At 42.3% G+C, this 17,007-nt stretch overlaps 1 protein-coding gene across 1 annotated transcript in view; it reads left to right on the plus strand.

Annotated features, from left to right (window-relative positions):
* CNTN6 (contactin 6) overlaps positions 1-17,007 on the plus strand; it is a 78,179-nt gene that overhangs the window by 24,019 nt on the left and 37,153 nt on the right. The window contains 4 exon segments of the mRNA XM_030956667.1: positions 1,128-1,331; positions 3,388-3,490; positions 11,828-12,012; positions 14,682-14,818. Of these exon segments, the coding sequence (XP_030812527.1) occupies positions 1,128-1,331; positions 3,388-3,490; positions 11,828-12,012; positions 14,682-14,818 (629 nt within the window).

Consider the following 17,007-nt stretch of genomic DNA (forward strand, 5'->3'; position numbering starts at 1 on the left):
GGAACCAGTTTCATTTTTCCATATTGAGAGTGAAAAAAGGAGCTGCAGCACCAAGCAGCAATTTGCCCTTAGGATTTTCAGAGGGAAAGCGCCATAAACAAAAATTATTCACTAAAGCAGCTTTCCCACACCATTGCAGCACCACCATTCCTGCTTAGGAGCAGGCTGGGCAGGAAAATGAGGAGTTGCAGGGGACAGAAACTGCTGTGACCTCCTGAAGTGGCTTGAAATGAGCTGAAAACTCGAGCAATGCTTACCTGGCTATTGTAAAATTCAGGGTCACTGATGAAGGAAGGAAGGAATCATGAGGAGGACTCCATCTTATCAGAAGGCTATTTTATTATACTGTAGTATTATTATTTATATATTATAAATTATATTATTATATATATTATTATATTATATATTATTATATTATATATTATTATATTATATATTATAAATTATATTATTATACTATATATAATATAGTATAATAATAGATAATATACTCTATATTGTATAGTATAATATATAATAGTATAATATATAGTATATAAATATATATTTATATATATTATTTATCTATATTTTTATCATTAAATTATTATTTCTTATATATTTTATTAAATTATTATTTCTTATCTATTTCTACACTAAATATTATTATTTATTATATAAATAATAATAAAAGTAGTATTTATTATACTATATTATATTAAAGAATACTATACTATACTAAAGAATACAGAAAGGATACTTACAGAAGGCTAAAAAGATAATAATGAAAACTCGTGACTCTTTCCAGAGTCCCAACACAGTTTGGCCCTGATTGGCCAAAGAGCAAAAACAACTCCCAGCAGAATCCAATGGAACAATCACCTGTGGGTAAACAATCTCCAAACACATTCCCCATGAGCACAACACAGGAGAAGCAAATGAGATAAGAATTGTTTTCCTTTTCTCTGAGCCCTCTCTCGCTGCCTTCCAGCTTCTCAGGAGAAAAACCCTGGGTGAAGGGATCACGTTCAGGGAATGTGGATGCCACACCTGGCCTGTGCTAATTTGTGCCTCCCCAGTGGTTTTTCCTCGTTCTCCCTGCCAGCCCCACTGGGAGGGATGTGTGATGTGTGTCTGTTGTTTTCCAGCCTTGTCCTACACGTGGATCTTCAACGATACCACCCTGGATCTTGGGCAAGACAGCCGGCGCTTCGTTTCCCAGGCCACAGGAAACCTGTACCTGGCCAAGGTGGAGCCCTGGGACGTTGGGAATTACACGTGTGCCGTGAGCAGTGCCGAGGCTCAGCGCCAGGTGTGGGGAACCCCCACTGCCCTCAGCCTGAGGGGCGATGGTGAGTGCTGGGCTGCCTCAGAACCCCAACTGCTCCTGCTCCAGATGGGGGGAATTCATCCCCACGGAGGGAAAACTGCCCCAGTGAAGGTTCTGCAGCAGGACATGGTCCCACAGTGACCATGCCTTTTTGGGATTACCTAAAACAGAGGCCAGACAGAATCAAGGCAATAAAAAGCTGTTCTATTTATTGGAACTGTTCTATTTATTGAAGGGCCTTCAGGTACATTTAGGGCAGACAAAGCCTCTCAGGGGCTGCACCCAAAAATGGACAGCAGGTCATGAGTTCTCACATTTTTATAAGTTTGGGCCATTTGCATACTGGGGGTTAATCTGCCAATTCCAGCTTCAGGTAATGAAGTCATTGACCCCAAGTTTGCTCCCCCAAGTCACTTTTGTTCCCATCTCTGGGCCCTGAGGCAGTGAGGTGTCCTTGATTGCCAGGCCTGGAGAGGAATTGTTGTGTCTGCCCCAAATGGGGAAGCAGCAGCTCACACTGAGTGTGGGGTTTGGAGTTACACACTGAAGAACTGCAGGGTTACAAATACATGAAAAATATCAAAGCTGAAATCCTAAGGCATCAGTGGTATCTGAGCTGGCTGGGGCAGGGGTGACGAGATGAACATGCAGAGAAAGTTCCCAGTGTCACTGAAAAACAAGAGAATGTCACATGGCACGTTAATATTTCCCACCTCATGCCCATGTTGAGGTTTAAATCCAACAAATCTTTCTAAATTTGTCATCTAAGTATAGCTCAAATATCAATTCCAGACAGCTGCCTTGAGTTGCTGAGGTGAGAACCTCCCCTGCACACGTTCCAATGCCTTCCTGGCAACATTTGTAATTAAATGTTCGTGGGGAGAAATACAGACCTGGAAATCTGTACACAAAGTTTGTTTTGGGAGTTTGCCCGCCTAAGTTTCAATATACTCGTGCTGTTTGCAAAGCAGTGGCGACAATCACTGACAAAAGTCTGTGCAGAGTTGGATTTGGAGAATAAACAAAACTCAGCTGTGCGTTATGGAATAATAAATAAATAAATAAAGCATGGAATAATGCTGTCACTGCGAGGCTCTGCTGTTCCATAGCATCAGCAGTTCACACAAACCAAAGCTGCAGTTCCTCAGCTCCAAAGTTAATAATTTGGCACAAACTCTGGTTGCAGATGCTTAAGATCTTTTCTGATTCTTTTTCTCTTTTCATCACGCTATTCCTTTTCTCAGACTCCTTCTATCAGTCCCTTTCTCTGCTCCCATTCTCTCTGCTGGCCTCTGGATTGACTCCAACGCTGGCAGCCTCTGAGGCAGCAGTGGAAGTCACATGTGCAATATTATGCAGATGCCTGTTAAATATAAAACAAGAATTGGTTCATTTTCTTTGTGGGATGCGGGCAAAGACACTGCAGGAAAATACCTGATTTATGTTCATCCCCTACAGTTGGAATGAATTTCACTGTGAGACACAGAAAAGATATTGAAGAAGTTCAGCTAAAAGTTTAGTTTCCTAAATCCATCCCAAACCTGCTGCAAAATTAAACACCCTAAATTAATACTGGATTATCTGTGATTTATCAGACGTTCAGCCAGATTTTCAAATATGATAATTCCATCTAATTACATCGGCCTTCCTCAAGTCTGCAACTCACATTTGGGTGTTTTAAAGACATTTTAAGAGTTTTGCAAGTAGTTTGGACATGGGATTTTCTAATTTTCTTGCACATAGGATCACCACAGTGTCCTGAGCGTGACTAGCGGCAAAACTGTTGCCTGATAAGAGGTGTGAACCCAAAATTATCTTAAAAACCTTGATGCACAGCAGACTTGGAATGTAAAACTTGCATAAAGTCACACTCTTCAACTCCTAAATGCAGGGAATGGAGAGATTTCACGGAGTTTTCAGCAGAGGGCTGAACTCCACCCAGGAGGTTAAACCAGCTCCATCACGGGTGGAACACGAGGCTCTGAAGAGATTCATGCCACCCTCCCTCTCGCCCCGAAGCTGTGTTGCATGGGAAGGTCTGGGGTTCAGCTGGAGTGAGCTGTTTTGATGTTCCACAGGTGTGATGGGGGAGTATGAGCCAAAGATTGAGGTGCGCTTTCCAGAAACAACCTACGCCGCCAAGGGCTCCTCTGCCAGACTGGAGTGCTTTGCCCTGGGAAAGTAAGAGCTTTGTTTTTATTCAGTCTGGGGGTTGACACTGCTCCTGTCACGTTGGAATTATTCTGGTCAGAATGGGATTTGTGGATCTTGTGGTTTTTTAACCTTGCTTTGATTGTGCCATGTGCTCCCAAGGAAGTGAGAGAGAGCACTGTGCTATAACTGAGGCTCACGGGGGTGCAGGGGGAGGGAAGGTGGGAAGAGAAGGGAAAACTGGAACAAACATTTTCTTTCCTGAGAGCAGTTTTGACTCTGAGATGAGACCTGACTCCAGGTGACAGCGCTCAGTGTACCCTGATAGGTATCACAATAGGAATGGTTTTTGTGCTTGTGTGACATCATGGAATCAGACTGCTCTGGGTTGGAAGGGACCTTAAAGCTCATCCAGTTCATCAAAGTTTCAACCCCTGCCCTCAGCAAGAACATCTTCCATTATCCCAGGTTGCTCCCAGCCCTGTCCAGCCTTGCCTTGGGCACTGCCAGGGATCCAGGGGCAGCCACAGCTGCTCTGGGCACCTGCACCAGGGCTGCCCACCCTCACAGCCAAGAATTCCTTCCCAATATCCCAAATAAACCTGCCCTTCTTCAATTTAAACCCATTCCCTGTATCCCATCACTCCATCTCCTGTCAATTGTCTCTCTCCATGTTTCCTGCAGTCGCTTCAGGCCCTGCAAGGCCACCCTGAGCTCAGCCCAAAGCTTCTCCTGTGCAGGGGAAAAATCCCAGCTGTGCCAGCCTTTCCTCCCAGCAGAGCTGCTCCATCCCTGGGATCATCCTGGAGCCTCCTCTGGGCTCTCTCATTGCTAAAAATCAAATATGGGGAATCAGGTTACATTTGAAGAGTATGTGGGATGGATCTCCTGACCATCCTGTCTCCAAAGCAATGCTGAGGAGCCCTGGGAACACCCAGCAGCAGCCCTTCCTTCCAAAAATCCATTTTCCTGCATTTTTTCTGTGTTTTCTTGCACTGCTGTGCCTGTTCCCAGCTGCACTGGTGGCTTAGGCAGCTGCTCTGCATTCAGGGAGCAGCTGAGGGACTGAATCACTGTAACCAGCCCACAAACCCCAGTCTTTCCACTGAGCATCGTTGGAAAAGCCCAAATAACCCTGAGATTGTTGACCTCTATTTAGTTTAAGTTCACTTTGACAATCCATTTTAAGGCTGTAAGCTTTTAAAGTGTTTAGAGCTTTCCCAGAGGTTAAAAGCCCGACTTGCAGACAGCACAAATTAATCAAATGTTCCTCTGGAACCTAGGCTGGCAAGTAGAAAAATAAAGCAAATAAAAAGTTAATAAGATTGAAATGGCCTTGCCTTTCAGATGAGATTTCTACACAAACTAATACTAGAGATAATTTTTATTAAAGGTATATGCACTTTTTTTGGCCCAAAAGCAGTACCAGACTTTAGCACTCTTGGTAAAGCTGATTTTCTTTCCCAAATTCTGTCAAGCTACTTCTCTTAAAATACCTCCTTAATTGTGTGTTAGTCCTTGCAGGCTCTACATTTCAAGTTGTCATTTCTTATTTCCATCTGTTGCATGGAAAGCATTGAACAATGATGGAGAAAAAGCCAGGAAATGAGATGTACAAAGCACTGACATCTTAGTGAAGGGGTAAAGACGGGTCATGTTAATGTGATGAACAGATTTTGCCATTTTAAGAACATCTTAAGGAGAAAAAAGGGGACTAAGAGGACATATGGATAATGAGATCCCTCAGGGAGACCCTTCTATGCAGTGCTTAGGAATGCCTGAGAGGGTTAATGCAGCTTTAATGTAGATTTTCCTTCTACATGTGCAGCTGAAAGCAGCGCTGCCAGACCTCCCTGGAGTTATCCTGCCTGAATACGAGGGATCCACGGCCAAAATCCACTTTCCACACACTCTGGTGTCACACTGCTGATGTGCACCCCGTGTCGGAGGTGCTGCTTGGGAGCAGAGGCTCTTGGGTGGTGACACTGGAGAATTTCTCACTATTTCTCTTCTTAAATTTAATTTTTAGAAGTTCAATGTCTCGTACAGAACTGCACAGAGTGTGGGGTTTTTTTTCCTCCCTAAACAGAGCCTTCAACCACCTTTTCACCAACACGTGCAAAAGCTTTATTTCAGAGCTGGCACTTAGATGTGAATAAAGCAAGCAAAACAGATTGCAGGTGAAACACTCTTAACTTATTAGACAAGGCCAGATTTCTAGAGGCATGCAGGTGATTAGTGGCATTGTGAAAAGCTGGAAGTTTCCTGCCTCCAGCTGCTTACAATTGCAGGCAGAACCATCTAAATGCAGCAGCACCTTCAGATTACCAAATTCCACTAAAACCCTGGCCCCTGCTATTGTCTGTTTATGTTAAAATCAATTCAGCCCAGCATTTGTTGAGCTGCACCTCTGATCTGCCACGAGCACCGGTGGTTATTATCTCGCTCAGGTTTCAGAACTGCTTTCCCATTATCCATAATTTTCTATATTCACACTGTTAGGCCGCTGGCTCTGACAATGCTGTGGCTGCTGCTGCCTGGGCACTGTGAATAACAGAAATCTTTCATGCTGAAGGCAGATCATAGGCAACCCGCTGGGGTTTTGGGCTGCAAAAGTCTTAAATGAAAGTAGTTTTGTGGTATTTAGAGAAACAGCGTGTCTTTTTCTGTGTGGAGCAGCAAATCACACCAATTGGGCCTGGCTCAAAAGGCACTTCCACAGTTCAGGTGCAGCTAGGAGAGGCCAGGCTCTTGGCTGAGCTTAAAACTTGGTTTAAAACGTCTTAAAGATGCCTTTTTTAATGTGGGGGAGCTCAAAGTCACCCAAATATGTTCCTGTGGGGAACCCTGGGGTAGGTGCATTCCACATAGATCTGTTGCAAAGCTCTTTTTGCACTTCACATTAAAATATCACTAAGGATTTTCACAAATCATTTACCAGCCCCAGAAATTCTTCTTGTTTTGAGGAAAATAAGGGGTTAAATAAGAATTTCTCCCTGCAAAGAGGGTTTGGAGGGATGAATCCAAACAGACAAAGGATCTCAGGCCAGTCCTTGACTTTGAACCTTATTTTATAGAGCAGACACCACAAAGAGAAGATTTTGAAAAGCAAATTAGTGCTCGCTCTGATGGGATTATAAAATAAAGTGCAGCTCTCTGATGAATCTAAACAGGCAAAAAACTGCACCTTACACTTAATCCTTTGAAAGAGGGAAAACTGAAATATGAAATAGTGGCTCCACTATTTCAAATCCTGCAGCTTGTGGCAGTTTAATAGAAGAGATGAGACTTTGTGTTCTGCACCAATATTCATTACAGTGACAGTGTTTAATATTATGCCAGGATTAAAAGTCCTGGTTTGGATCAAGCTCTATTAATCATGCCATATATCCAAATTATTGTTCCCTGTCTTTCAGGGGATTGAGCACCATGGAAAGAATTATGTTCAGTTGAGTTACACTGTGCTGCTGTCTGTAGATTTCTCTCAAAATAAGGTTTTTTCCTGTTGCAAAATAAAAATAGTCCCTGGCATGGAAATAAGTGTAGTTTCCATGTCTGGTGCACATATTTATTAAACTCTATCTGTGGTTTGTATTTTTCTTCATTCCCTTCTCAAAGAAAAGGAAATAATCAGTTCACAATCCCTGCAGATGGGCTGTTGCCAGCTGAGGTTGTAAAAAGCATATGTGAATAACATAAAACAAGATTTCTTTCAACCCCAGAATATTCTTTTTTCATGGGAAGTTCCCACCTATTCCTCTCAATGTATTCACAGAAGGGTTTTTTTTCTAGCATCTACTTATTCTACTCTTGGAATAAGTAGATAATCACACAGCTCCAAGGGGGTTCCAAATAACCATTTTTACTAAATTTACATAAAAATCCCGGGCTCAACCTCTGGTATATTCTCAAGCTGTTGATGTAGGAGGCTTTAAAAGGGAAATCCCAGATGTGGGGATGACTTTGGGCTCCACAAGTGAAGTCTCCAGTCCCCCTTTTCCATCCCTGACCAAAGCAAGGCCTGGGTTTGTCCTTCCAGGGATGAGCAGATCCCCTCTCACACAGCTCAGGCTGTGCCTCCAGGAGAGTGGCTTCAGAAAACTGCTGCTTTCAGGTAATCCATCAGGAGGATCCAAAATTAAATGCTTTAATTATGGCGCTCCTCAGATCCTAATTCTCCCTGGTGTCAGCAGTGATGCGCCTTTCAAAGCTCAGCTCGGGCTCATTTGTCTAACGAACCACGGGCTTCATTATCCCAAATGCAGATTGAATTTCCCTTTGAAGGGCCCCCAGATGCACAGGACAAAAGATGAGGCATGGTCCCAATGCATCATCTCTGCTGAAAAAGGTGAAACCTCCCTCATGGTGTGGGTTCTAATTCTGCAGACAAATTAATTTCGCGTTCGCTGTGACAAGAACTTGTCACCAACCACAAAATATTTTCCATCTCCTTTTCTTTCCCAGTTAGTAACTTATGGTTTTGTGATTCTGCTGCCTGTATGGTGGAATATAAATTAAATTAGTGCTCCTGGATGCTCTGAAGGTTTCAAATAAACTGCAGATTTATGTACTAAGACACTCTCATATTTATGCACTGTTTTCTTATTTACTCAGGAGAAAGCCAGACTTTGTGTATGAAGTGTAATAAATTTGGGAAGTGTGCTCATTGTTTCTTCATGTACTCCAAAACTTTTTAGGCCCAAGCAGTTATTACTTTTGATCTGGTTATTGGAAGGGACTGAATGACCCATGAGGAGCAGGGCCACCCCAAAGCTGCAGCAATGACAGGTCCTGGCCTCCCAAGGAATATGAACATTCAAAAGAATCCCACAGAAATTCACAAGGCTGAATTAGGTTTTATACACAATTACCTGCTTCTAAATGAATGTTTTACTCCTTAAAGCATCAACTTCTAAATAGATTGTTTGTCCCAAAACCCAATTTAATCAAACTAGTTTTATTTTTTTTTAACCTTGAAAGGTTTCACATGGCCTGAGTAAGAGTTGCTATTAAGAGATTTGGTGATAAAGATGGGAACTAGCAGCAGAAAAAAAATGAAACCAGCCAAAAAAACCTTATTTTCTGCAAAATACAGTGATTAAAGATGCTGGGAATTCTGTAGCAATGAGGTTTCCATGCAGAAATTCTCTAGGAAGGTCCATCCCATGGAATTGGCTGAGTTATGGACCCTGCCAGTCTCTGCTCCTTTACCTGTAGCTCAGGTGGAGCTGCTGTCCTGACTCAGGAATCCCTTCTCCTGATAAAATCCAGGCTGCCTGGCAGGAGAACAAAGTGCAGTTAACTATTTATTGTCTTTAAACACAGCAAAGCTGATGAGCTCCGAGTTTCTCTGTCCTCCTGCTCAGCTGACACCAGGAGTGAGTGTCAAACACCCTCACGCTTGGCCAAAAATGAACTGAGCTTGCCTTGGGACATCCCCAAGGATGCGATTAAAAGTCTGTGGAGTGGAGAAGGAGATCAGGGGAGCATCTCCTGCTCAAACCTTGGCCAAGCTGACAGAAGGAGCCTTTTCCCACCTAGCACTGCCTCTGGCCTTGGTGTCAGCACAGAATTCCCTCGCTCACGAACAACCAGAGCTGAGAGAAAACAAATGGCTGAGAGAATGGGAAATATGGAGATGAAGCTCTTTCAGGTGGCAGAATGCATCTAATTATTGGGGTTTTTTTCTCCCATATGGCTGCTGGTTCCCTTTAATCTCTTTGTTATAAAAAAAAAAAAAATTAAATCCAAAAGAGACGCCTTTAAAGCAAGCAGTTAAACGCTCCTGGCATTCTGCAGGCTGCTGCTGCTGCACAGTTGCTGCTCCCCAAGTGTTGAATATGCAGGAGGATTTGAAGAGCCAGCCGTGCTCTCCTTGCTGTGGATCAATCCCAGCCAGGCTGGGAAGCTCCCCTGGCTGTTTTCCTGCCTGGAGCAGGCAGGCATGAGCCAGGCTGGGTCTGCACTAGAGCTGTGCTCCTTTTAAACAGCCAAAAGTGCCGTGCTTTATAACAACTGAATAAATAACTGAATAAATAACTGAATAAATAACTGAAACTAACTTGCTGTAGAGAAATCCTGCAAGAGGAAAGAAGGCTTGAGGGAAGCCTTGTTGTTCTCTAAAAACACCTGAGGGGAGCTTGAGCCAGGTGGGGATGGGCTCTTCTGGCATGACAACAGCCTCCAGCCGCACCAGGAGTGGTTTGGGGTGGATTTTTAGAAAAATTGGTTCATTGGAAAAGCAGAGAAACGCTGAAGTTCTGGAGTCACCAGCCCTGGAAGGTTCCAAAGCACAAGTAGATGTGGCACCTCCTGATTAGAGAGCAGGTGGAAGGTGGACCTGATCTTGGAGGTCTGTGGTGTTGTGGGGTCCCCAGGATGAGATGAGAGATGAGAATTTGATTCCATGTTCTCAGAAGTCTGATTTATTATTCTATTCTATTCTATTCTATTCTATTCTATTCTATTCTATTCTATTCTATTCTATTCTATTCATTATTATATGCTAAAACTATACTAAACTATAGAGAAAGGAGACATCAGAAGGCTAAACAAGAATGATAATGTGATAATGAAAGCTCGTGACTGACTCCTCCGAGTCTGACACAGCTGGGCTGGGATTGGTCATTAATTAAAAACAATTGACATGGAACCAATCAAAGATGCACCTGTTGGTAAACGATCTCCAGACCACGTTCCAAAGCAATCAGATAATTATTGTTTACATTTCTTTTCTGAGGCTTCTCAGCTTCTCAGGAGAAAAATCCTGGCCAAGGGGTTTTTCAGAAAATATCCCGGTGACAGGGGTCTTTTCCAGCCTGAATGATCCTGTGGTTCTGTGCCAAGGTTTCTGGAAGAGACAGCACCTTTTAACAAATCCCTCAGGAAAAACAAACCCTTAGAAATTCCCTAGGAAGAAATGGTATTAAATATCTGAAATAGCTTTTGGTCTTGTTGGAAAGGACAGTTAATAAAGGTGGTGGTGACAGTGGTTGTTGTCCAGAAAGATCTGAAATTTTTTAGAATTTGAACCAAAATGGGAAAAAGTGGAATAAAATCTCAGTTTTGCTTTGCAGCCCTTTGACTGGTTAATAATATCTGCCATGTCCCAGTCACTCCTGTTTGTAGGAAATTGTTCAGAGAACTCACGTTTCTCCCAACTCTGGTTCTTCTTACTCAGAGGAAGTTGTGAACATCACAAACACACAGACTCAAAATGCAGAAATCAGGCCCAAACTTCCTGAATTATTAAGAAATTAATCCATTCTGTATTTGTGACTTGATTTCTTTGTTCAATAAACAAGGACTTGAACTTGAATAATTTAAGGTGCGAGCAGGAATTAAAAAGGAATAAAAGGAATTTATTATTATTAAAAAGGAATAAATCCTTTGTAAGTCAGCACTGCAGGCAGAGACCTTGGAGACTGGAAACAAGGACTTGTAACTTCCATGAAAGTTGTGTTTTCAGTTGCTGTGGATGTTATTTCCAGTAGAAAAGAAGTCAGCATTTAGCCAAAGCCGCTGTAAAAATCTCAAAATTGAATTTGTTAGAAAAAGCAACTTACTTCAGTTTGCAGAGACAGCAAACAACTGTGAAATCCATGACTATTAATGTTTCAAAGTGTTTTGGTGACATAATAGATCATGAAAGTGAGGCTCCTATGGTTTGTGATATTACCAGAAATCCAAGATGTATTTATAGCTGCCTTGACACTTCACTGTTCTGTGGTGTATGGGATACATTGATCCAAATATAAATGAAAATGATAGAAAGCTTCAAAAACATGAAAAAAGAAGTATTCCTCTTTTGTCTCTATCTCTTTCCAGCCTCAATGTTTTGTTCTTTCCTCTCCTCACTCAATTCTATGTCTGCTCTCTTCTACCTTGGCTCCCGTTTTTTATATTTAGATTTATTGGTATTTTTAGATCTTTTGAAATCTTGGCCAATATTTCCTATTTTGGGGTATGAAAATGCCTTTAGTGCTACAGGGAATTTGTTTGCTGGGAGAACCAGTCAATAATTCAGAACTTCTGTGGTGTTTATTTGGACTTGCAAAGTCATTCCTTCAGTGTCACAGGGCTTAAAAACAGGTCTGAGCCCCCAGTAAGAGTTACTAAGGGGAAAACACAAATTGGCCTAAGGAAAAATCATAGAACTGACTGAGGATTTCATCCCACTTTGGACCTGTGCTCCTAAATAAATTGGACATGCTATAAAATCTCAGTCTTAGATGAACCTCTGTATGTCATGCTTAGGAATTATTTCTTTTTAAAAAATATTGCTACTCTCTATAAAGGATTTTACATTCTTTTTCCTCTGCTGTAACCAATGCTGTCTCTTTTTCTCCAACAAATACAATTCTTCAGCCCTGTCCCAAGTATTAACTGGAAGAGGTCTGATGGAAAATCCTTGGCAAAGAAAATCCAACACAACAGGACTGGGGGAGTTCTTGAAATCCCCAACGTTGAGCAGGAAGATGAAGGTCCCTATGAGTGCATCGCAGCAAACACCCGAGGAATAAACATTGCAAGAGGTCAATTATTTGTCTTTGGTAAGCAGATTAAGTGAATTTTGCTTTTTAATGAAGAGCAGGATGGAGTTCTGCTGTATCGTGCAGATGAAGTCTCCCAGCCCCTTCCTGGAGGTAGAAAGTGCATGTCAGGTTAAGCTGATTAAAAACTGATTGGGGGCTCTCAGTGACCTTCACTGAGTTACAGCCTCAGCAAATAGAGATATTTTACATCAGAGCTGGGACTGGAAGCGGGGCAAGTTGGGAATGTTAACAAAAGGCAGAGAGGAATCCCTGTGCAGGTGTGTGAGACATGAAAGGCAGGCAGGGATCCGTTGGGGTGTTGGGAGGGTCCCCAGGACAAGGTGAGAGATGAGAATTTCACTCCATGTTCTCAGTAGGCTGATTTATATTATATTATATTATATTATATTATATTATATTATATTATATTATATTATATTATATTATATTATATTATATTATATTATATTATATTATATTATATTATATTATATTATATCATATCATATCATATCATATCATATCATATCATATCATATCATATTTATTATATTTATTATATTATATTATTATAATGTTAAAACTATATATACTATTATATACCAAAACTATACTAAAGAAAGAGAAAGGCGACATCAGAAGGCTAAACAAGAATGAATAATAAAAACCTGTGACTGACCAGTGACAGCAGGACTGGGATTGGTCATTGAATTAAAACAATTCACATGTTGGGTAAACAATTCTCCAAAGCACATTCCAAAGCAGCCAAACAGGGAGAAGCTGAAGCTTCCCAAGAGAAGAAATCCTGGTGAAGGGATTTTTCATAAAATACCATGGTGGCAGGGATCAGTGTCCAGCAGAGATGCAGGGCAGGGAAGGATTTGCTCTGTGCCAGTGAAGGTGATTTCACCTCTTGCTCTCCCATAAACACACCAGGACAAAGCAGAGGGAACTCATCCCATTCCCCCCTGTCCTTCCAGCTTGGCTAAAAGTGGAGAATAACCTGGGACTGTTCTCCCTTTCCCTGTCCCTTCCCGTGGGCATTGTTTCCCTGCAGTCCCAGTCCCACGGGATGGTCCCTCATGGCCAGGGTGAATGATGTCCCTTTAGTGGAACTCTTCACACCCAGGGAAAGCAACACATTTGGACAGGAATCAGAGGAGAGATCTTTACCTCATAAATCTTTCAAGGGAGAAAGCAAAAAAAAAGAAAATGAAACATAACAGCAAGGAGAAAAAAAAAATCACAGCAAGCAAGACTGAGCCTCCAGTTAACATCTGTTGAGAAGACTCTGGCAAGTATTTTCCTTTTTTTTTAAAGTAAATCTCTTCTAATGAAGAGATGCAGGCTTTGCTGATAAGCTCCCAGACTCCTGCAGCCATGGCTAATATCAAGATGTATGCCAGGAATAGAACAGTCTGCTGCTGGTTTAAATATTTCATTATTTCCTTGCTTTCAGGGGGTAGATTTTGCTCTTGTTGCTCACTAATTTTTTTCATCCCGTCAATCAAGCAGTTCCATTAAAATTAAGTTCAGTAGATTACCTGGCCGTGATTGATAACAGCACAGGCAATTATAAAATTATGATCAGTTAATTCAATCTAAAACAATGTGCTTATTAACTGTGCTTTGTACATTAATTAATAGCTGTTCATAGAGCAATGTATAAACAGCACACATGAAGCCTTGGCATGAGGTTTTTTTTGTCATATTAGGAGTGTGCTGGTGAATTATCTCTGTAATTGATTTCCTCTTGCTCCTTTTCTCTTCTCTGGGGGTTTTCCTCTGGAGGAAGGCTGTCTCCAAAAAATAGGGATTCTTTCCTGGACACTGCTTTTCATGTGATCCCTCCTGAGAGCTGTACAAATTAAATGTAATTAGAATGCTTTTAAGCAGGGGGAACTCTGTCCTTAAAGGATCTTTGGGCACATAAAGGGGCTCCAGGAGAGACTTTGGATAAAGGATGGAGGGACAGGATACAGGGAATGGCTCCCACTGCCAGAGGGCAGGGATGGATGGGATATTGGGGAAATCATTCCCTGTGAAGGTGGGGAGGGCTGGAATGGAATTCCCAGAGAAGCTGAGGCTGCTCTGGATCCCTGGAAATGTTCAAGGCCAGGTTGGACATTGGGGCTTGGAGCAGCCTGGAACAGTGGGAGGTGTCCCTGCCCATGGAACGAGGTGTTATTTGGTGTTATCTGGTGCTATTTGGTGTTATTTATTCTCCCCAGGTGTCACCTCCAACCTGCCAACAGCTCCAAATGTCAGAGCCTTCCCAAGGGAGCTCCTGCTCAGCTCAGCCCTTGAGGCTCAGTTGTTTACAGAGCTCCTGGGTGGTTCCTGCAAATTCTGCTTTCACGACTCAGTGAATTTCTTTAGAGGAAAACTTTGCAGAAGTGACATGTCTTGGTGCTTTCCTGATTTCTGGCATCTAAAAATCACCATTTCTGCACATTTTGGCCATAAAAATTGATAAAATCTCAACCAAACTCCTTATCCATTAACCATTGAGTTCCAAAATTTTCTTAAGCTTGCCCCAAAGTTTAATGCCTGGGAATTGTTGTACAGAGTTCCCTTGCAGTATAATAAAAATGTGTTGAACAGATATTAATTAGCCCTGCTCAGTTCATTAATTAATGGCAGCATACCTTTTCTCCTGCTTAAAATTCTTTGCATATTCTTTTCAGCACCCCCTGAATGGGATAAGAAAATCCAAAATGCCTTTCTGTCTCTCTATGACAGTTTATTTTGGGAATGTAAAGCAAGAGGAAAACCAAGCCCTTCCTACAGCTGGCTAAAAAATGGCCAGCCCCTCATGTCAGAGGTAAGATTCCTGTCTCCTTTGATTTCTTCCTCATCTTTTCATTTGCTTGTTTGTTTTTTTCATTATTTAGTCATTATATTAATTTCACAATATATTAATTAGGTTTCCAAAAATAGGTAAATATCAATACAACAAAGTAAATATAATAGCACAAACTCTTTGCAACACAGAGCCTCAATTCTTGGACTTCATCCTTACTGGAAATGTATGAAATTGCAGTTTAGAGAGAGAGAAACACCAATTTCTTCATACAAATTATCTAATTGCTACAAGATATGGCTGTAGGTATGGAAAGGCTTAAAAATATGAATTATAATTGGTGAAAGAATCACTAAATACATTTGTAGGCATAATCTGCAGTTTGGGGAACTGGTAGGGTGCCAAAGAACTGGAAGAGGATTCCAGAGCTGGAATTGCAAAATGCTCCGTGTTGAATTGCACTTTTCTCCTGTTTCTGTTCCAAATCAGTAGCTGGGTGGACCTTTGGTCTCGTGCAGAGTGCTGCTCTCCTGCTGAGTTAATCCTTTACCTTAATTAATCAGTCAGCTCTGAAAATCAGCTCATTTTGAGGGTAACATTTTCTGTGCTTTGTAGCAGGATAATCCAAAGAAAGCCACGTCAAGGTAAAAGGAGGAGCTGGATAAGTGCAAAATGTCACTTAGAAGGACCAAGTGGGAAGGGAGGTGGGAGAGCAGGAGGAGAGGGGAAGTTTGGAGCTCAAACACTTGAGAACCACCTTCAGATCCTTCATCAGCCAGGTCTTTGAGAGCTCAGCATCCAGGCACAATCCTGGGGATGCCAGGCTCCATCCATCCTCCAGCCTCCAGCTGGTGGCACCCTCATGGAGGAGGACTTCTGTCATAGGAAGCTCTTTGCATTCTGCTGAGGCCAAGTTTCCCTTTTTTTGTTGTTTTTTTTTTTTAATTTTATGGAGCACCCATCCAGCATCTCTGGAGCACACAATGGCTCATCTGCGAGGCATTTGCACTTGGATGGAAAAAAAAATTTCTGTGATTAATTCCTGCCTAGCAAGAGCACATACAGGAGAATTTCCAGAACATATGGGCTAAATTAGCACCTGCTGGGCTGCAGAACCAGCATTTATTTGATTTAGTTGTACTTATTTTAAGTCGTTGGAGTGGGGTCCAATCTTCCATATAATTTTCTGCTGGATCAGTTCTAAACAGACCCAACCTGGATCTGGGGAAAATAGCCAGAATTTACCTGGACTGCAATTTTTCTGAACCTGCTCATTGTAGTCATTGTCACCTTTTTCTGAGCGAGAATATCTTGTTTCTCTCTCTTTGAAGGCAGCAATATTTAGAGTCTGTCACTCTTCAATTGCAGCGCTTCAATAAAGAGGAATGAAACGCTCACAGACACATTTTCAACCAGCATTTTCACAGTACTTACAGTGTGCTGTAAATGCAATTCTTCAGGCAACAAAGTGCTGGATGTTATTGCTCAATGGACAGAATGGACACTTTGGAGGGGAAAGTACAAGGGAGATGGAATAAAATATTCAGTTTGTCGCAGCACCCCACGTGTCGGAATTCTCCCAGGAAGAATAACATCCAGATGCTTTTCACCCTGGGGCTGATTCTGATTGTCTCCTCTTTGTCAAAGCTCTCTGCCTGACCACCCGGCTGCTCACCCCAGCATCCTCCCTGCTCCTGTACACGGTGTGCTTTATTCTTCCCTTTGTCTGCACGCCTCAAAAGGGCCGGCAGAGAACGGTGGGGAATTTGAGATGGGGATGGAACACGAGCCTTGCTTCAGAGAGGGGGTTTTGTATTCAAAGGATGTTTGTAAAAATAGAATGCATTGAGAGGATAGCAAACAGCCTGGAGGTAAAACTAAGTATGCGAAAGATATCTGTAGTGAGAGCCTCGGAAAAAATTATCAGAGGCTAAGTAATGTAATGTTGTTAATTAGTTTGCCACACACCAGCCTTGCAGCCCCAGGCTGTGCTCTCATCACATTTCCAAGCTAAACAAGCTTGGGCTGGGTCAGTTCAGGGTTGGGAGACCTCCAAGGAAAAGCTGGGGTGTTGGTAAACATGCCCTGGATGTGTGTGCTGACCCCAGAACCCCCCGAGCCCTGGGCTGATCCCAGCAGGAAAGGGGGGATCCTGCCCCTCCCAGGTGAGACCCCACGTGCAGAGCTGCCCCAGCCCTGGAGCTGCTCAG

Source organism: Camarhynchus parvulus, chromosome 12 (assembly GCF_901933205.1).
Source record: "Camarhynchus parvulus chromosome 12, STF_HiC, whole genome shotgun sequence".
In the NCBI taxonomy this organism is placed as follows: Eukaryota; Metazoa; Chordata; class Aves; order Passeriformes; family Thraupidae; genus Camarhynchus; species Camarhynchus parvulus.